Below are 22,055 nucleotides of genomic sequence, written 5' to 3' on the forward strand. Positions count from 1 at the left end.
TAATAATTTATTCGGTTATCGCGGCCAAAAACCCACAATTACGAGACTTCATTATCCAACCAATTACGTAGGATTACGGAATATATTAATATTTTTTTTTTTTTTGTAAATATCCATAAATATCCTAACGTTCCTAACAACAAAGATAATAAAATCTATCCGATGGAATATTCCCTCTATCCGATCTCAATTCCCTTTCGCGCCGATTCCCTTTCCTAGAGTGCGTCCATTTTTTATTTATTTATGTATTTGCTCTCCAAACGAGATGAATTCGTAACACGTGACATTTTTACACGCCAGATTGAATATTCTCGGCTCGCGTTCGCGAAAAGAAACTACCCGCGCGCAATTTCGAAAAAAATTCTCCAAAAGCAGTAAAAATAATCGATACAACCGAGCTCCTTACGATCCTTAAAAAAAGAAGAAAAAAAATGTTCTTCCTCTTCTCGAGTCCCTTTCACGAGAATCGATACGAAATTACCGAATCGTTTACCGAATCCGGCCGAGAGAATTTATCCATGCCCAAGATCTTTTTATTCCATTTCGAAAGGAGGTTAATGTCACTACCGTATTATTATTCCCTCCACGGTTAATGAAACTGGAACGAAAAAACGGCGACGCTGTGTCACGCCGTTTTCACGTCGGCTTTCAACTCGATATATATATATATATATCGAAAGAAACGTAGGACACCGCGAGGAAGACAACAAAATCGAGGAGAGGATCGGCGGAGTGGAGGGGCGAGCGAGGCGAAAGGATGAATGGTGGGAAGAGCGAGAGAGAGAGAGAGAGAGAGAGAGTGTGGAAGAAAGAGCGAGGAGACAAGGAGGCGAGAGTGCGAGGGAGAGGGGAAAAAATGGCGATGGAGAGGGAGAGAGGAAGGAAGGAGGAACGTTTCCTCCTCGTCACCCTCCCCTAGAATTCAATCACACCGTGTTTACAGCTCAGTACACTTAATCCTCTTTATTGGATTCAAAGCGTTTGCCGGTACACCGTATCTCAGAATTTGATCAATTTTATGGGCAAAGGATCTCGATGATACTTGCGGCCCGTCCCCACCATCTGTCTATTGACCTTCGATGAAATTATACCGTCATCGCTAGGTGGCAGTTATTAACCGGAACCCTTGCTTCTTCACCTATCCGGCCCGGTTTAATCCGACTCGAAATAGCTGAAAGGCTTGTTCGCTTCCAACACTTTTAACCGAATGGACTTTTAATTGAGCCAGGTTAGATGAGAGAAGGTATATTTGGACAGTGGGATAATTAATTGAACTTCTTTCCGATTTTTAACATTTCTTTTCTTGGTAACGGAACTCGGTAGAAAATTGGATAGAACTTGATGATAAAAAGAGAAAACTTGAAAAATAATGGGGAAAAAGTCGTTTATTGGGCGATTTTTTTTTTCCTTTTCGCTCCTTTTTCCCTATCGCCTTCCATTCGAAACATTTATTATTCGATCCGTGATTCTTTTTTTTCTTTTTTTTCGAAACGTATTACATCTGGAAAAATTTATCCGTATAGAATTTAATTGATACGGCGAATTTTATGAAGAGCTCGATAAAAGGTTTGGTAAAAATGTTTGAAATATCGGCATATTGTTCCTACGACTTTCCTTTTTCTCGTGGAAATAAGCTAACTGGCTTGAAACCGATACCGAGTAAAAGTAAATCTGTATGAAATATTCGACGACACGATGGCGGATTTGATAACGGCGCGTCGATTTCTATATAATTAAAATTTACAAAGGGTGAAGTGAAATCGTAAACAAGATTACACGATTGTCCAAACGTTTGAACAAATGATGTTTATCATCACTTTTGGACTTTTGGCTGAATTTGCTTTGCGCTTCTCTGCCCACATGTAGGCTTTGTACCATGATAATTCGTTTGTTCACGAATTATGCGACGAGTTTCCGGGAATTGTGAGTGATAAATAAACGATATAATTCAAAAAAATTTTTTTTCAAGACTTCGATATTATTTTCGACGCGCGATTTTCTCTGCGATATATTATATCGAATTCGTGAAATTACGCATATTTTATCATCCTATGTAATTCCATTTTAAAATAATGTTATTCGGAATAAATATTGTTGTTGAAATATTAAAATATTTGATTTACACGAATGTAATGATTGAAAGTGATCGAACGAATGTTGGCGTGTTGATACATTTACATTAGAAGCGGAGACGAAATGATTGAAAAGCGGAAAATACAATGACGGGAAAAAAAATAAACGAAAAAAAGGAACCGAGTGCGCAAATTTACATTACACGGAAATTTATAATTTTTCCCCCATGTAATATTCGCGAATTATCGCGAGAACGTTAACGCTCGTTGCTTTAACTCCGCGTAATCGCGCTAATAAAAAAAAGAAAAAAGGAAAACATCTAATTAAAAAATTCTCCTTAAAAATATATATTTATAAATTAAACTTTTATCGACCTCTATCTATCTCCCACCCCCTCGTATTGCATTTCACCGAAAATTTAGAATCCTCCCATACAATCTTGCAACCTTCTGTACGATTGAAGCTAAAAAATTGCTACATCTCCACTTTATGCATCGTTTCTTGCGATATTACATTCTTTTTACCTCTCGTGCGGATATATAGATTCTATATACGATCACTGCAATAAATAGTAAGCGCTTTTAAACGTGTCTCTTAGCGTTTCTTTAAAGTATGTACCGACTTTGAAAATCTTCTTATTCCAATGTACCGTCCATGGATTCATGGATTTTTATTCGGCGTCGAATCGTCGATTTCCCTCCCTGACGAGCAAAGTTAAGTTGGCACGCGTACGAATATTTTTAAATTACAAGGAACATTATTTAATCCAGAGAGCATGGTTAATATCTAATTAAAATTCTGATTTATCTTTCCCTTTACCATCTTTCAACGGACATTTCGTTTTTTAACTTTATTTTAACGAGTCGAGCGACATAATTTTTTTTTTTTTTTAATATTTCAAAATAAACGAAATCCTTCGTATCCCGTTATTCTATTCTATTCACGCGTGTATCTATATATATATATACATACATATATATTATTTAAATATATTTAAAATTCAAATTCCTTTTCCGCTCACATCATAGGAATTAGAAAATAAAAAAAAAAGAAAAAAAATAGAATGTTCATCAAAATTCGTTGTTATCTGTCGTTCGAAAAAAAAGAAATAAATAAATAAAAATCGTAAAGTATTTCACACTTTTCGGAATTATTCTAATTCTTCAAAGAGTGTTTGAGAGAAATTCTATTCGAGATGAGCATGTAACCACCGACGCTTAACCATAGATGGTAATTAATCCAGCTGGTAATTATAAAAGGCCACGTGTTTCGTCCGCGTAATAAATGTGCGTCCGATCAAACACTGATCCTGAACAAACAAATTGGTTTCCCGACCTCGCTTCGAGTCCATTCACATCAAGTAATTTTCAATCGTACGAAACAAATCCGCGTTATCATCGCCGGTAAATTCTCCCTCTCCGCTCTTCCCTAATCGTATTTTCTCTCTCTTCAACCTCTACTTTACCAAAAGTCTTAAAATCTCCATCCTTTTCGTACAAATGTTCGTTGAAATAATCGAAAATTGTAGGTTGCTAAAAGCGTGATTGATCACTCGAGTTCTCGAGTTTGGAACGCAATATAAAACACCTCTAATCCGAAAGTCATGGGGAGAAAAGAGAAGTCGCGAGAATAGAGTACCTTTTTCTAAACGTAAGAAATAAACGAGATGATTCAGACTCCAACAACGTCCGAGACATTTTCACGAAACACGATGACAGGGGATAATTTTTACAAATTTCGCGTGGTTGAGGCGGAAACGCGACACGTACAAATTGACCTGCTCGATATTTCGACATTATACCGCCACGTGGTTTCGTATTTTATCCGATGTAACCGAACCGAGTATCTACGTGACACGGCAATATTTGCGAAATCGCGACTTTACCTGTATGCAAACGTATCTGTCAAACTTTCCAATGTATTGTATAGGATCCGGGACGATGGACGTCGCGAACCGTATAAAATTTCAAACGAGTCCAAGTTTTACGGTTTATACCGAGTTTCGCAGTCATCTCGTCGAGGAAGGAAAGGAAGGAGGATCGATGAAATAAAAATCAGCGATACGCGCGAGTCTTCTTATTGCCTCGTTTCTTTTTCCTTCCTTTCTTTTTTCCCTTTTTCTCCCCGATTCCTACGTGTCGCGAACATGTAACACCCGATACGCTTCTCCATTTTCTTACGACTTTAAAATAATATCGAAAATAATACATATCTCTTTCCTCGTCTCTCGTTGAAATAAAACCGCGATACGAACGATATTGAAATTAGTCGGAATTCGTATCTGGCATTCGTATCGAATACGAGCAAGATTGCCAGATTAAGATTCAATTTTGTAGATAATTGAGAAATACGTGGCGTCGTCAAGATTGAAACGCGTGCACTCTGTCTCGCGCTCTCTGTCGCGAGGAGGAAAAAAATTGGAGTGTAATTTTTACATTGAGGCAAAAGAGAGAGAGAGAGAGAGACGCATACACGAAAAAACGAATTTATGGAAGGATTTTTTTGCCTTCCTCTTTTATCCCGCCTATTTGCCAAGCAATTTCTGTTCTCGGAACTCGGATTTCCGGATAATGTTTATTTTGTTTTGAAACGAACGGCCGGAGAAAACTATAAACGATATTAATCCATTAAACGTTGATTAGACGCGCAATATACGTCCGTGGTAAATAAAGTTGCGAGAAAAGAAATGTAAACAAATGTATTTGCGTTGCGAATCGTAAATGCGAAATGTTTTCAAAGTATCCACAAATTTGAATAAAGGAATATGAGAATCGAAGAAGAATCGCGTATTTTCTACTTTTCACGGAATAATAATCTAAACTACAAAAATTGTACAATTGATTATATATCCTTTTCATACTTTCGAGCGGAAAAATTTATATTTATCTTTGTACCCGCGTTTCGCGTTAAATTGTTCCAAAGTTTTCACTGACGAAAAAAATCGAAAAGTTATCCCGTTTTTCCTCTGTTGTCGTTGTTTAAAAAAAAGAGCGCTAATACGGTCGTAAATGTAACGCGAAATGTATCGAACTTGCAATTAAAAAGTAATACCGCATGGACACTGTTTAAAAAAAAAAAAGCAAAAATCGCGAATGAAAACAAGCGCAAGTCGCGATTGTTTTCACATCAACGATTCAACAGTTTGTTAAACCGGCGAGATTACACGAGCATTTCGAGCGCAATTAATCAATTCTCGATCAACCCACAACGCTCGATGTACTTTGTCCTTTATCTTTATACGAATCAAAAATATCTGCGAAGATCGTTTACTCCGTTACACCGTTCAAATATTTACCAACGCCCTTTTTATCGCGATATATCAACTTGTACTCACCGACTAATTCCGGCCGCACGCCAACTAACAACGTAGTCACTACCAGAAGAGGCACCTGTCGTTTACCCGTGCACATACCACGTTTCTCACACATGATACACTTACGCGGGATAAAACACGCGCGAACAAACGCGCCGCTTGTCGCGTACTGACTGAACTTCCGAGTTCGTGCTCCGTATATCGTAAGCGCACGAGGATCCCCCACTCTTCGACCGGCGCTCGAGCCGGAGTCGAGCAAAGGACGGCGAACGACGCTCATCCCCACTCCGCTTACTCGCAATTCCTTCTTTTCCGCCCAAGAAACCGCTGTCAATCGGCCCTTGTCCTTTTGTTTACACGTCGCTTTTTTTGCAAATCGCGCCTTTTAATCGCTTCACGCCCGTTTCACCTATCGAACCGAGGATTCGGAGATGAGGTGAGCAATTTTAATACCATCTTTTTCTTAATGTTTAAGGAAAAATTTCGTTCGTGCGTATTATTGTGATTATTACGATGGAATGTTTGTTTTTGTTTCTTAAAGGAGAAAAATGTAACGAAATGTAACGAGTAGAAATTTAGAAATTTAGAAATTTCTGAAGTGAAGAAATTTTATGTGTTTTTCTTTATTTTAAATATATATTTCAATTTGAACGGTAAATTGTTCGATTATTATTACAACATTTGATGAATCTATTCCTCTCTCTCTCTCTCTTGTACTCGTGTAACAAAGAATCATTATTATTGTTGTTACGCTGTAAATGTAGACAGTAATTAAAATGTTATCGGATTAGTGCGTCATTATTATAGTATTTTGATGATAGTAATAATACGTAATGAGCGCCAAATAATAATACATATTATTTGGAATGACTATACGTTATAAGCAAAAGCTAATTAAAATTAAAATTTCTACGTAACTGTCTTCATTTACGCATAATTGTACGAAATAAAATCCATTGTTATTGCACTATAATAAATTGATAACGAATATGTTGTGTTTCATAAAACTTATTACGGTGTAATTTATTTGATATCTGTAAAATTGAACTATAAGAAGATCGATAAATGTGAAACTTTTATCGATGCAATTTAACGATGATTTAAATTGCAAAAGAAATTAAATTTAATATAACTTTTACATAACCTAATAACTATTTCAAACTTTCTCGTTGAAATATAATGCTAATCTAAAAATTGTATGTCTGCAATTAGATCTTTTATACGATAAATACGATAAATAATTTCCCAATCATAATACTTTAAAGAAGTCGAAAATAAAATAAAACATAGTAAATAATACATAAAATATTTCCTAAGATTCATTTCCAAGATAGATTCACAAGATATTATTATACTTTGTATTCCAACAATTATTCTTCCTTTATTTAAAGAATTAACAATGTAACACTGTCTTGTTGTTGAAATTATAAATCCATTGTGAAATTAGTTTGAAACGCAATACCGTAACATTAACCTCGAGTATTAGCAACAATCAACGCACGTAATAATAAGGTATATAGCTGGATAACATATGCACTTAAACTTTACGTTACATTTCACCGAGCTACAATATTAAGTTAATCAAGTAATATTCGTTAAATGGAAATATTCTAGCCAAAATGATTAATCGAATGGTTTGATTAGGAAATTAAATTATTTTCTTGGCTCGATTGAAATTTTAAATCAAATTCGAGAAAGTAAGCAAATTGTTCGCTATAGAAATTGAAAATCCATCGAGAAATATTAAAGAGCAAATAATGATTTCCAGTTTTCAGACTTTCTTCGTTTTACCGGCCTTTTCACGAAACAATTTAATTTGAAATTTAATAAATATCGCATCATTTGCCCGTGTTACATTTTTGCTATAAAAGTTGCTTGAAACGTATCCGTGCAGATAAAACATAATATTTTATTCGAAAAATTGACCAAAGTGTATCGAGCAGTTTGCAAATAAACGCATCGATATTTCATCCAAATCTTTCCTTTCCAATCCTAAGAAAAATTATATTCTGTACGTTTAAACGATTGAATTTCGAAATTGAAATTTCTTCTTTGAAAATTTTGACAATTCATTTGAACTCCATTCCATCGTGTAACACCGATGTAACATGATTTTTCAAGCGAAAATTTTTTAGTTTCATGGACGGGGTATCAAAATTTGATACTACAGGTATTAATTAAATAGAGAGTACATGTTGCTTGACCTCATTACTTAACATTTTATCCTTCTTTGACGGATCCAACATCGATAGAGAGAATCTTGGCAACGAGCCCATTCACCACGCTGCTGGAACTAACCACGCATAACCTGGCAAACCTTTACTTTCAGATTATTCTCCGATACAACGATGTTGCACGCATTTGGCATCTGTTCACGGAAATTAATAAAATTATATACACATGCTGCGATAAGCAATTCGATATCCTTCGATACTTTTGACCGAAAACAATCAGCCTAATCCATCCAACGATTTCAAATTAATTTGCAAGAATCGTGTTCTAAAATATAATTTTCGCGTTCGATTTCAATTATATAGAGTAAGACTCTATCGAGCAATCGAGCGTGCCAATTAAAATCGTATTATTAAAAGGTACAAATTAAAAATCGATCGTCATTAACCCACTTTGTTACACAATTATTATTCTTCTTCGGATTCTTTCTCTTCTCCCTCTCTCTCTCTCTCTCGTATAAAACAATAATATATATATATATCGAATCACCATTGAAACCGAAACGATATCGTACGTGAAATTGGGGGAAAAAGAAAAAAGAGGCGACACAAAAGAGACCCGGTAACCTGAATTTATGCTTAATTCAAATTAAGGAAACGGCGACCCTCGTCGAAATAATTGCGACGGAAAGTACGAGCTGGTAATCTTCGCCAACGACGACGCATCTCCCTTTGACGTTGCAACACTATGATCAAAGGGAGTTCTATATACATTATACCCGACCACGCAGTTTCCGATTCGCCTCGACGTTTTCTGTAGAGGGGAGGGGAGTAACCCCGTCATATTTGCTTGATATTTGGATTATGAACGAACAACAACCGTGGCAATGAGCATACAAATATATATATATATATATGTCCCACGATTTGGAATTGCGGAATACACAATTTGGCAGCATCTTTATCCAATTACCTCCTCGTCGAATCTGTTTAATTTAATGCGACTTTGATCTTTTATTTTTAAACAAGAATTCATCGAGCTTTCTCCCGATCGATCGATCTCCTAGCTTTGCTTAAAGGTTTAAGCTTGCTTAAAGTCCGAGTTAAAATTTGGAAAATAAAGAAAGGCGCGATATAATCCTTCGAAAGGATTCAATAGGAAATTCCAGTGGTTGTATCCCGAGCGTTCTACATGCGGGAAAAAAAGAAGAAAAATTATAGGCTACAGATGCAACGACCCGATAAATTAATGCATCTATTTTCTCGTCTCGAGTGCTACACCCCTTTCTCTCGAATATGCACACATATCAATGAAGAGATTGTTGTCAATTGTCACACGTCGCATGCAATTGTGGTTAACCACGCACGTCCCCCGGTTTGCCGGTGATTAGGTTCAACCAAGTTAGGTGAGAATTTAACTTCGGCGGCAGTGGTCGAAGAAGATTTTCACTTGACATGCGATCCTAACTGCGTTTCTATTTATCGTGGAAAACGCGCGCGTTAGAGATACAATAAAAATGCTTCATTAATGAATAATGAAGCGACCCGTTTTGCACACGTGTTGAAAATACACGGACGCGTTAAGCGAATTTCATCGATTGATTAAGATGCGAAGCTTCTTCTCCCTCTTCTTCCTTAATCATTAAATATCGAACGACGTTTCTCGACGAGTCGGCAAAACTAACGCGGTGAAACGCAAAGCGTCCGACTTGAACGGCACCGCGAAGCTTTATCGCGGAAAATTGGAGTGCCGCGAAATAATTGGTCGATTAGGAACGATCGAAATTCTTGATAAAGGAACCGAACGATATATAGTGCCACGCGATAGAAATCGGTCAAAGGTTATTGCGTGCCACCCTGAACCATTATATATATATATGTGTGTGTATAGAAGGTAAAGGACTCACGAAACTACGAGCTAATGATTTCAATACCGTTGCGCCTCACGTGTTTTATCCCACTTTCAAAGGAGAGGAGGGGAAAGATTGGAAATTAGCGGAGCAAAAATTGCATACCGTACGAAACGTGTTAATCACGCGGGGAAAACGAAGAATTTTTGTTCCTTTGGAATATCTATCCGTCATTCAAATAGATAGATGCTAAACAGGAGCAAAACTTGTCCCCTCCCTTGCCGTTAGGAACAAGTAGCATTAAGTAGACTTAAGATCGGTCGTACATTGTTTCATCCTCCAACTTTCCAAGCAAACGTGGAAATAAAAGAGAAATTGCACGAAAGCCTAATTCCTCGAGGAATCGTTCGATTCGTTTAATCGTAAAAACGTTTGTTCGGAAGGAAAAGTTAATTAACTCCGGAGGAATTAATGATAAATTACGGGGCGATATCGGTGGAAAATCCGCAAGATTGAATTACGCTGCGTTAAACGCGTCGCGAGATCTGGGATCAAACTTTAATGACTCGACGAGGGGCCTTGATGATTTATCACGTCGTAAAGGGGATGTGTCGCGAAATCGTTTCCTTTTCATCGCTTCAACGACCGATCGGCGTGAAGAAAACGTGGTCGACCGATTTCGAGCAGGTGTTTCCATCGAAAAAGTTTCTCCTTTCCACGATTATGATCGGTGGATGTGTAGCAAAGATGGAAACGCACGCAATATCCAAGTTCTTAATGCGGCCACTTTTGTCCGTATAGATATATATATATATCCTTCTCTAAGTATCGTGCCACGAGCCGCTATGTCAATCAGTCCTACCTTTCCGAAAGGATATTGGAGTTATTCGGGTTCATGGAATACGAACATTACCCTTGGAACTTATCATGGCAATTGGCAATCATGATTCGTTCGGATCGCTGCGTCTTTATTGCCTCTGATTGCATAACTGAAGTAAGTAAAAGGAAAAAAGAGGCAAGCGGAATGAAATAATAATGACTTGATGATTCTATATATATATACATCGGTGTGATTAACATTTTGAATTGTATATAATTATTGTTACGAGTAATTTTCTAAATTACGTATAGCATATTTCTTTTATGGTTCGATATATATGAGAGAAGGATCGACGTTAAGATTACGACGTTAAAAGGGCACATCGTTTGAGTATATTTCTAAACCTTTGGTGAATTTGAACATGTTGAAAAAAAAGTAACCCAGATCCCAATTTTGTCACCGCGCGCTACGAACTGGAAATTCAAGTAAGAAATTCAAAGGATTTTCGATTCAAAAGAATAAAAAAAAAGAAAGAAAATGCTCTAAAAATTCGATGCCCCGATGTTATTTATAGAAATTTTATTCGGATAAACGGAAAAAAAGAAGAAAAAAGGAGGAACAGCTGTATTCAAGCTTCTTTGAATTTATACGTGCTATTATTCCTCTATTGAAAAAAAAAAGGGAAAAAAAATCGTCGTATAAAAATGGATGGTATAAAATGTATAAAAATTTTATGGAATGCCTGGTTTTTTCTTTTTTAATCGTTATTTATAGAGACTTGGATGCGAATACATTCTTTTTGAATAAAATTGTCCGCTATATCCGGATCAAGCTTACACGCGCTATTATCCCCGTAACTATTGAAATTTCAAATAAATATTTCGTATGGAAATATCGTTCCAGATTCGTACACCATATTTAATAATATGGACGCGTTCGAATGATGATAAAAAAAACAGAAATAAAAAAAAAGAATAGAGAGAAATTTAAAAAAAATTTGCTCCCCTTCTTTTACCTCGTGTATCGCGAACGAAATCACGCGTTTCGAGCGATCCGTCTCGAGCAATCCCCCCATAATGGCCGAGGGTAAACTGACGACAGTGGAGACCGGAGGTGTTATCAATGGAACAATGGTGGGGAAAAACGGTTGAGTGATTATTGGGCATCAGTCAGAAACGATTCCGCCGCGGAGTTTCTCTTAGTTAGTCGGCGGACAAGCCAGACAAATGGCGGCTCACCCCTTTCACACCGAGAGGGAGAGGCGAAAATGTGACGTGTAGTAAGCGGCGCGAGTAAGAACGAGCGAAGCCAGCCAACTATAATTTGGCTGCGAACCCATTTCGAGGCAGAAAACTCTCGCGAATCGGCCTCCAATTGTATTCTTTACGCGCGTTGCAACGAGGTTGAAGAGAAGTGAATTAAACACGAAAGAAATGTTGCGAGATAAGAATAATTGGCGTCCAAATTTTTCTATTACGAATTTCATTGCAAATTTGTTTTTCTGATCATATTATTTTTCCTACGTACGCAGTTTTATAGCTTCAAAATATTGAAATCGAATATCGAATCGTCATAGAGCGTGCTACTTCGAGGCAGAAAACTCTCGCGGATCGAATCGTATTCTTTACGAATAGCATTGCGACGAAGTTGAAAAGTGAATTAAAGACACGACGAATACACAAATTTTTCTTAATTTTTCCTCGTATACGTGCACAGTTTCGTAGCTTCAAAATATATCGAAAATGATAGAGCATGGTGTCGTTTGGCTATGCAGAAAATTATAATTCAGGAAATTAATAGCCTCTCGTATGGAAGTCAATTTCGATCCTTGGCTCGATTGAAAATTGTTTCGAGACAGAGATGTCACTCCGGTTACGCGAGGCCGGTTTAACTTGTTTTTCGCGTTTCGCTCCCGAGTTTCGCGCCTCGTGCCTCGTGCCGATAACGCGGGTGAAAACAGCCGTCGAATAATCGAATCGATAACGATCGCCGTGCGAAACGACCACTTGAAACCCACGGAATTACAATTTCGTAACCCTCGAAACACGAGTGGAAACACGGCTACCTTTCACACACGTTCCCGGTTTTCGGTCGTGGCGGAGCCAGCCACGAGTTGTGCTGCTCGAGGCCTCGATAGACCGAAAACGGGTCACTGTTTTTTTTTTTTTTTTTACCTGTATATTTTCGCGATCCTCGTTATAATCCGCGTGTCGATGGCGTGGTGCAAGCCGGAGAAATATTATTTCGACGAGCAGTGTGATTAGTTGCATTCGCGTTTGAAAAATAACCACTGGTAATTCGCGCACTTGTTTCGCTCGTCGAGATTCGATTCGATCGATGGTTACTCGATATTTTTTAATCAAAACGATCAGGGATGCGTTTTCAAGAATGTACACGCTCTGTATAGTATACGAGAGTCATTAATTGGATTATTCTCGTGTTGATACTTGTTTATAAAAAAAAAAAAATGAAAAGACAAATTGCAGGAATTATAGGAACGATAATGGTATATTGTATTCCCGTTGCATTATTCGTTTTAGAGGAAGGCTATTGAAGAAATGCTGTAAATATGTACGATAGATCGCGCGCCACGCATTCCATTTATCAATCGAAGATATTTCAAAGATCCGGCTCGAGAATACCGCCAAACCTATACAATACCACGGACAATGCCGAGTAAGATTATTCGAGAATGAAAATGAAGAAAAATTTCGTTGGGAAAGAAAGAAAGAAAGAAAAAACCGTAGCTTACTTACGTTTCCATCGGCTATAAGGATTTATCAACGTTAACATTAGAAATGTCAAACACGAGAGGCGTTGAGAATCGCATTAAACGACGGGTTGTGAATAAACGCGATAAGCCCTATCGAAATAAGCCGAAACGTGGCCCTGTTTACACTCGTACGAAAGACACGGGGAAGTGCAGCAGACACTGTATGTAAATACATAATATACGCCGGCATATTCCGCGATACGTTCCGCTCGATGCTTTTTTACCTTTTTCGTTCCTTCGAGCGGCACACGGCCGTCTTTCTTTCTTGATTTCTCAAAGGCACCGATCAACTATGGAAATTTTGTAACTAGTACTCGAACCCGGCCAGAGAGCAGACATCCGTGTAATTCAAAAGTACGGATTTTATTGGATCCCGTTCTACACAGTTTTATTGGCGTACCCCGTATGAAGCGATCGGTGACATCCCCCTTTGAAGTTATTTACATATTTATAAGTATACTATGGGCACGGCTATACGTTATATAACCGTGACGGTGCAGACGATGCATAAAACGTATGTACCATCGTACCAATGTTAATTCGGTGTAAATATTATCAGATGCAAACGATCGTTTCGATCGACTCGATCAATTGTACTTCGCGTTTGATTAGTTCCTGTTTAATATTAATCAGAATTATAGATAAATCATAGATAATACAGTTTATTCGATTAATATAAAAAAACATTTTGAAAACAACAATTGATTTTTTTTTGTTCAATTAAAATTTTTCTTAAAGTGGGTATTATTGATTCCGTGTGCTTCGTTCCTCGAATTTTATTCTTTTGAACGATTTGGAATATACGTCGTATCGAGATGCTCTGTTAATTTAATACCGATAACTTCCGAAATCAACTTCAGCAGCAATTAAAAGGTTTAACCGAATTTAACTAATATTAAACGATGCATGTTCTCGACGTGTTCTTAAATCATCATCGATCAAAAAAAAAAAATTTCACGTGCCGATTCAAATTAAATTCAAATATAATTCAAATTTCGATTGAAATTCTAATTCAAACTACGCAAACATTCAACTTTCGACAACACTATTCCGTGAAAACAGTATTATATTTATTTTACTATATATACGGTACGAAAGGGGAAACGGATCGCAAATATGGAGGGGAAGAACGATCTTGCATCGAAATTCTACGGTTTTGAATGAAAGGAGAAAGTGAATCTATGACGAAGAAAAAAAATGCAATATCGATTGAATATTAGAATCTGAGTGCATGCAAAATCAACGAGCACACATTAACTCCTTTGACTTGCTAAACAGGTTAATTTGAATGTTTAAATTCCAGGCCCGTTCAACTCAATTTGCGAGGACTCTGCGTCTGTTTAATTCCTTTCCTTCCACTATCCAGACAGTACTTGCATCAACTACCACTAAGCCAGACCAGCTGGCCTGTTAACTTCCAACACGTTTCGAGCGGCCGACATACGGAAACGTCCGACAGCCCCTCACACGGATGCTTAAACGGGCCATGTGCTTCCTATATCGTTTAACTAGAGACTGCCACCTGTGCTTTAACTGTGCTGTAATTTTGTAACATTTCGTACCTCCCTTCTAATTATCTTACTAAAAAGATGACAAGTCTAAATATGCTTGTCACTGGTTGCAACATTGCAGCTTAATTATAAACGGAATGATCGCATATTGCAATTACGATTCGAATTATAAGTGGCGTATAAAAGATGATAGAGGATGATATCAAAAATTCTTTAAACATTCCTGATATCAAGTATCATATACTAACATATTAATTGTTATTACTGTGATAAATACCTGATAATTATTATCTTTAGATAATATATTGACCGGGAGAGCGCGAACGCAGTCCCGACTAACAAAAATTGTACGTCCGAGATACCCACATTAGGGGTATTCGCAGAGGTCAGCTCAACCGTAGTGCAATGGAAGAGCCTCACCCTGGAGGAACCGCCTTCGTGATCACGGTAACCTCTACGCCAGGTAAGTATGACTTTACCCGGTGCTTCGAGCGACTTAAGCCCCTACAATACAATTGTAACTGCGAGAAAACGTGTACATCTAGCACTACATAACGGGAATTTTTGGAACTAACGACAATCGATCGAATTTTAACCCTATCTCTATCTTACTATTAATTCTTAATTTATATTTTAAATCTAGGATAAAATAATTTCTTTAGTAAAATCTGTTTCAAAAAAATTAGAAAATCGTACAATTAAAAACATTAAAGATTATTACAATTAATTATTTGTTTCGATCGCATGTAATATTGTAAATTATAGTTTGAATTTCTTGGAAGTTGTAGTCTACTGTGTATAATTTGGCTGACTATTATCGCCGGCACAAATACGTGAATTAACATTGAGAATGTTCATTTGAATACGGAATCATTATTAGGCGTATGTACGTGCTTAGACATTATACACGAAAACGAGACACAAAGGTAATATTTAATCACTTCATACATATAATGGTGTAGTAATTACAGAATATTATTACTTTGATAAATACTTTGAATGAGATAATGATTACGAAACATGAAATATACAATGCTAAAAATCATAAATGAAATATTTGATATCAAATATCAAAGTAGAGGTAGATCTAGATAATTTTTTACATTTAATATAATATAATATAAAATATTTGTACGATACACAGAACTTGTGAAATAATAAACAAAATTTGTTTATAAAAAAATGGCTTTTTATCAGTGCAGAGATATAAATATTTTAATTCTAAAAGGGAATAGGAAAATCAATATAGACAAGTATAACAAATAAGAAAGAAGACTGTTTGGAAAGAAAAAGATGAAAGTATACACTTTCATATATTACTTATATAACAAAATTCCTACATGCTAAAGTATATTCAAAAAATAATTATAAAATTAAATATATAACAATTTTCTTTTGATTATGAATTATCCGGGATAGCGCGAACGCAGTCCCGACTACCAAAAATTGTACGTCCGAGATATCCACATTAGGGATATTCGCAGAGGTCAGCTCAACCGTAGTGCAATGGAAGAGCCTCACCCTGGAGGAACCGCCTTCATGATCACGGTAACCTCTACGCCAGGTAAGTATGCTTTCCTCTGCTTCTTTGACTTACTTAAGCCCATAGCGTAGAATTCTAGCAGCGAGAAACTGAGTATAGATAGCGCTACGTAACGGCGACTTTAGGAACTAACTACGTTTTACGAACCTGACCATTTATAATACCTATTTTAATTTCAAAATCCAATTATTTAATGACAAATACGAAATAAAATTTAATTTTTCTTAATATTAATAAATTCTACTAATATTCTTTTAATAAATAATAATAAATATAATTAGAACACGATATAAAATTTTTATTCTTATGATTGTTTTATATTATGTAATATAATATAAGCGATTCTTGCAACATAATTTATTAAATGAATGTTAAAGCATAAATAAAATTAAAATAAATTAATTAGTACGTAGTAATAAGTTGCATTAACTATTAATAATATAATTATAACCTGCATAATAAACCTCACCGGTGAATATTTCAACTTAAAACGTGCATTACAAAATATTTTAATAATATTTATAAATATTAATTTTTAATGAAGACATATTCCTGTTATTTTTATAACGTTATAAGATAACAAGAAATTTAAATAATCTATAGAAATTACTATGAAAATTATTCATCTATTTTTCACTATTGCAAAATTGTTCATTTTTCTCACTAAATTAAATATGTAAAAGTAGTCGAGATAGCGAACGCTATTTTCCCAATTATCAAAAATTATTCATCCAAACACTCACGTTAGAGATATTCACAGAGGTCAATTAAACCACAGTGCAATGAAAAAGTCTCGACCTGGAGAAATCGCTTTCGTGATCACGGTATCTTTACTATTAGATAAGTATGCAATAACTTTTGTATTCCATAATACTTTTATTGTATTTATCTAATATTTTTAAAAACGAGAAGTCAAAAGTCAATTAAATATAGCGATTACAATTTAAGAACTAAATAATTATTACGTAAATAAATCCCTTTTTCCTTTCCAAATCCAAGGATACAAGATTTCAAGGATATTTTTTTGATTGATGGCATGTAAATTCAAATTTGTCTCGTTAATATGTTCGTTAATACATAATAATTTTTAATTTACATTGTACAAAATTGACATAACATCCATAAAGAATATTGTTTAATTCCACATATGCACATTTCTATCTGTATTAATCTCAATTATTTATTATCACTGCCTAATAATATTAATATCTCGATCATATGAAATTTCTATGATCTTTCGTAATACAAATAATACATATTTCGATGTAAGTATATTTATTTTCCATTTATAAAATATCCGCGTTCAAATTATTCACGTAGAGCATACATGTCTATAATCTTCAATCGTAATATCTGGTATATATCGATGTACCAAATTGCAAATGATTTACTAACCTCGTCGTACCCCCTTCACAGCAACCAAGACGAAGCCACACCGACGAATTTACAAAGACAAAAACCCTTTCAACATTCTCCATCCCGTAGCTTGTAGTAATCTGAAAATAGGTGAAACGTTTCGATTGAATCGCGTTTATTTAATGATATCGTCGTTATTACTTACTGTTTCTAAACGCTCTCACGACATATTTGATCGTGTCATTCACCGTGACAGTCGAAATTCGTAGTATCAAACAGCGATTGTAACACAACATATGACAAACGCTTGGAAAGGTACGATCATTGAATTCGCGATTTCGAGCGCAAATAGTGCGATTCCCGTCACCATCGCTATCCTCTTTGTGCAACAATTGCAACGCCGATACGTTTCCATTTCCTTTAGATTCGTCAACCTTTACACCGTCATCGCAATGATCGCAATCGCAAGAAGGATCATCTTTGGGAGGCGTGTACGTTTCCACCGTGACAACTATAAATACTAAATACCATATTTTTCGCGTGAATTCCATGCACCGTAATTTGACACGTCTATGTTTCGAAAGCGAAGGTAATTTTATAAATGACCGATTTATAACGAGTGAGCATTAATTTCCCGTGTCTCTATATTTTCAGCTTATTTATTTTAAATGAGACTTTGAAAGTGAAAGTAAAGCTTAAACACGAACGATAGTAGTGTTAATTGGAATGTTAATAGTTTACGTGTGTTTGTTATATGACGGACTTGTTACGTGTTTGTATAGCGTGAAATTCGTACGTGAAATTTGATACGTAAACCTACGTATTATAATTACTTTACACGACGACGACTGCATGGCACGAGACCGGCAAACAAAAAAAAAAAAAAAACAGGAAACTACAGAAAAACGAAGTTACAAAATCAATGAACAAGCTCGCAGACGTTACCAGTGCTGAAACTGAAACTAACCGATGAATATATACGATGTTGTATTTAGCGTATTGCAGTGCCGTGTCATAGATTAATTTTCATCATATTTATCGAAACTTTATTTCATATTCAAAAAATTTTTTTTAGATAATTTCAACCGCTGACAGAATAAATTCGACGAAAAAAAAAATTGTTTCCTATTTTGTCATTGCGTATATAATATATTTTGCCAATGAAATAAATTAAAATTTATTGAAAGAAAAATATTTAAATTAGGAGGTGTAAAAAATTAAAATTTCTCATCAGAGAGCGCAAATAAAATGTATATGAAATTATTATGGTCGTACGTGTATGATTTCAATTAATGTTTATTTACAAAAATAAAAGATAGTCGAAAAGTTGTAGATACGAGTACGTTACTGTTTTATTGTGTGTCAAAGATATCGTCATAGTGGCCTTTGGCATCGGCACACTGACATTTGATATCAACACAGCAAAAAAATTCAATACATATCGGAGATATAGTAGCAGACATTTGATCATGAATAAAATATCGTAATCTTTTTTCCACTCTTTGTTATATTTTTTATACGAAGAAAAACTATCTATGTAATGAAAAGCGAATGTATTGTCTACGAGAATGTTTTTTTTTTTCCGATTATTTATTATCTTTTTCATACCGTGAATATTCTAAAAAATATTTTCAAAAACTCGGTATCATTGAATCGAATTGCTACGACTAGTCAAGAATGAATTTAAATTTATTTTTTTATTCATAGAAAAGTATTTTTCTTTCCATTTTTCTTTCTACACAAATATCATCTTTATGCCAATCCTTTGCACGTCCTAACGTTCTAAATGATATAGTTGTCGGTCTATAGAGACAGAAACAATAACACTGAACTCTCGTTTCCACCTTGACCCGAAACAGAAAAGAAAAATAACGAACGTTAAAGTTTATCTCTATGAATTAAACTGGCGAATCGTCGGGATCCCGTATACGCATGTTTAAATAATATCTCCTTAATGAATGCGGGATAATTTGCCGGAAGTTTTCAGCAATCGAAACGTGAATGTAAAATAATGGAAAAAAAAAAAAAAAGAAAAGAAAAGAAAAATTCATTACAGACTTTTTCTTAAATTATTATTCGTTAAAGTTAATACTTGTATACAAGTGAGCGAGTAAAACACTCTTAAACTTAAAAACAATTCTGATTCTCTTCTTTGGCGAAACGAAAACGGCCAAGAGTTATTTAGAAAAACATTTTCAAGAACATTTAATAACTCGAGAGTAATACGCCGTGACGTATGATAAAACGAAATTCTTTCGTTTAGGCCATTAAGTTTATGAGAGTAATAAGGTTGCTTCACGGACGAGGTAATTCAATAACAACTTGAACATACAGCCACGATTATTGTAGTAAATTAAACATCCCCACCATCTACCCACCAGCAACGAGTTGAGAAATGTCGATAAAAGTCGAAAGCCGTTTCGACCTGTAACTCAACGCCCGAATCTTTGAAGTTTATTGGCATAACAATAGGTATTTCGTGGCAGCTGACAATCGCATAATGTTGTGACTTATGAACTAATTTACATCTTAATCCGAGAGGGCCATTGTTCAACTCTATTGTGGCTCAAGAGCTCACTTGTGTCTAGGGTGGCAAACTTCGAAGGGCTGTAAAAACACGTCGTATTTACACTCGTCGATTCTCAGTTCCGTCAATGATGGAGAATACGCGGAGACATTTTTGTTTCACACGATAAGATGAAAAGCGAAAGGTAAAATAAAATTTCATCATTTTTTTTCAAAAATCGTTTCGATTTTTCCACGTCGAAGTTTCACACGACGAATAAAAGAGTTTGATCAAATATTTACGAAGAAGCATGTAATTAAATTTTAATTTAACGATGACTGATCTCTCTCTCTTTTTTTTTTTTTTTTGATTCAATTTATTTTTTTATATTTCAAGAAAAACCGATCGATTTACATCGTATAATAAAAATGTACGTTATCGTTAATTAATTTCGTCATATTTAATCTTCTCTTCGAAATATGGAACGTTCAATTGTACACCAATCTCTAAACGAATAGTAAGCGAGGTTGCCATCGAGCAAACGAATATTCCAATTTTCAGATGACATAGCTCGTCTTTTTCTTTTTTATTCGTCCTTTCTCGTCCGCCACTTGACTCCATTAAGCCGCTTCCAGACCCTGTCGTTCTGCCTTTACATTTTCATTTTCGATAAATTCGTTATAAAGGAGCTCAAACGCAATCAATATTAGCCATCTTATAAATATTCTTCTACTTACAACATTTTATACCCGATTGTTCCCGACTGATACTTCTTATATCGAAAATAACTCCTGTTCCACTTTGCGTGAAAGTATCTCTACTGATAATTTCATTACAAATAATTAAATTAAAAAAAAAAAAATTTATAAATAAAAATTCTCGAAAGTAAAAAAAACGGCAAAGCATTAAAGCTACCTGCTCTTAAAATTTTTAATAAACGTATCTCCTCGGTATTTATTTTAAACCGAGATCCATTCAATTCGATTATTTTCAGATATTTATTTTCCACGAAATAAAAATATAAAAATATATATTATACAATTGGAGAGATTGAGAGATCTGTTCCCGACAAATTTATTTATTGCTTTTCATTTGCCGTATCCGGCTTTTTAAAATATTCCACCCATTTTTAAGTAATTTCTTTAACTGCCTTCTCCGATCTAGTTTTATTCGATTAATATCGGATACGAGCGAACTTGTACGATCCTGATTAATACGTACACGTGTGTACAACAATGTATTGGCGTATATTTCGTAATGATCAGTATGAACGCGGCTTTATATGCAACAGAAACGAAACGTGATTTCAAAAGAGGGGTATTGAAGTGATGGATAGTGTGAGGGTTGGCTATGGTAGAAAAAGGGTATTGGAGGGTGAAGAGGCCATGGAAAATTGTCAATCAGTACGAACCATCTAGACTTGATTACAACCCCCAGCATTGGACTTGCAGTTTGTTTCGATGTTTCAGAGATAGCTAGTTGAATTTTTATGCTGAGATAGTGGGGTCCGGCCACTTTTATGTATCTGTTGTTTGTGTATCTGCGGTTCACCGGCTCTAGAGATTCCTTTTACCATTTTTCCTCTCGTTCGCGATAATTTTCAAGGCTGGCGCGACATTATTTATATACTTAGATCGTAAACAAATAGTGATAGGTCGCAAGATAGAAAAGATGCAGGCCGTCAAAGGAAAAATATCGCATTGAATAAATAAACCCTTTGTAAACAAATCACCCAAGAAAATTAAAGAATGTTCATTCGTATATTAAACGGAGATGTGTTAAATATAAAAAAACTTATATTTAACATCGACGTTTTAATAATTTGAAACAAAAAGAGAAGAATAAATACTAAAAACTTGCTATTATTGGGACGAAATTTTTCCCCGTAGTTGAATCCATGTATGCACACGTATGCATTCTCACACCCTGTTTCTAGACAATTCTAATTCTTGATTTCAATCGACTCTCCGACTTTCAATTTCTTTTTCAGTTTATTCTACCATCTCCATTGTTATACGATCAAATCAATTTCAATCAACGTATTCAATGCTGCAAAAATTCAAAAACGATTAAACAGTACTGTATCGATCCATATACGGCATCTCTCTTTCGAGAAACCGTCGAAAATTCTCTCTCAAA

At 35.4% G+C, this 22,055-nt stretch overlaps 2 protein-coding genes and 2 non-coding genes across 7 annotated transcripts in view; all 4 read right to left on the bottom strand.

The window, feature by feature from the left end:
* LOC107999747 (lachesin-like) overlaps positions 1-5,555 on the bottom strand; it is a 195,600-nt gene extending 190,045 nt beyond the window's left edge. For 2 of the 4 annotated variants that reach the window (XM_062086729.1, XM_028667645.2), the window contains exon 1: positions 5,408-5,545. In XM_062086729.1, the coding sequence (XP_061942713.1) occupies positions 5,408-5,501 (94 nt within the window). In that variant the 5' untranslated portion in view covers positions 5,502-5,545. Of the gene's footprint in view, positions 1-5,407 lie in introns of all 4 variants that reach the window. The other 2 variants (XM_062086728.1, XM_062086727.1) reach the window with 2 other exon arrangements.
* Positions 5,556-14,819: 9,264 nt separating this feature from the next.
* Positions 14,820-14,982, bottom strand: LOC114577790 (U1 spliceosomal RNA). The gene has a single exon (XR_003698122.2). It is a non-coding gene; the product is annotated as a U1 spliceosomal RNA (small nuclear RNA).
* Positions 14,983-15,917: 935 nt separating this feature from the next.
* Positions 15,918-18,381, bottom strand: LOC107999752 (uncharacterized). Its single transcript, XM_017059766.3, has 3 exons — positions 18,231-18,381; positions 17,616-17,930; positions 15,918-17,550 (listed from the first exon to the last, which is right to left on the bottom strand). The coding sequence occupies exons 1-3, from the start codon at positions 18,262-18,264 to the stop codon at positions 17,519-17,521; spliced, it is 381 nt and encodes a 126-aa protein (XP_016915255.2). The 5' UTR covers positions 18,265-18,381; the 3' UTR covers positions 15,918-17,518.
* LOC114577788 (U1 spliceosomal RNA) lies at positions 15,922-16,083 on the bottom strand. The gene has a single exon (XR_003698120.1). It is a non-coding gene; the product is annotated as a U1 spliceosomal RNA (small nuclear RNA).
* Positions 18,382-22,055: the final 3,674 nt, after the last annotated feature.

This window comes from Apis cerana, linkage group LG16 (assembly GCF_029169275.1).
Source record: "Apis cerana isolate GH-2021 linkage group LG16, AcerK_1.0, whole genome shotgun sequence".
Lineage (NCBI taxonomy): Eukaryota > Metazoa > Arthropoda > Insecta > Hymenoptera > Apidae > Apis > Apis cerana.

Coding starts and splice junctions, on each gene's coding strand:
- LOC107999752 (XM_017059766.3), bottom strand. CDS start 18,264: ATGCAGTCGTCGTCGTGTAAAGTAATTATAATAC. Junction 17,931..18,230: donor GTGTAAAGTAATTATAATAC/GTAGGTTTACGT, acceptor TATGGTATTTAG/TATTTATAGTTGTCACGGTG. Junction 17,551..17,615: donor CGTGAGAGCGTTTAGAAACA/GTAAGTAATAAC, acceptor ACCTATTTTCAG/ATTACTACAAGCTACGGGAT.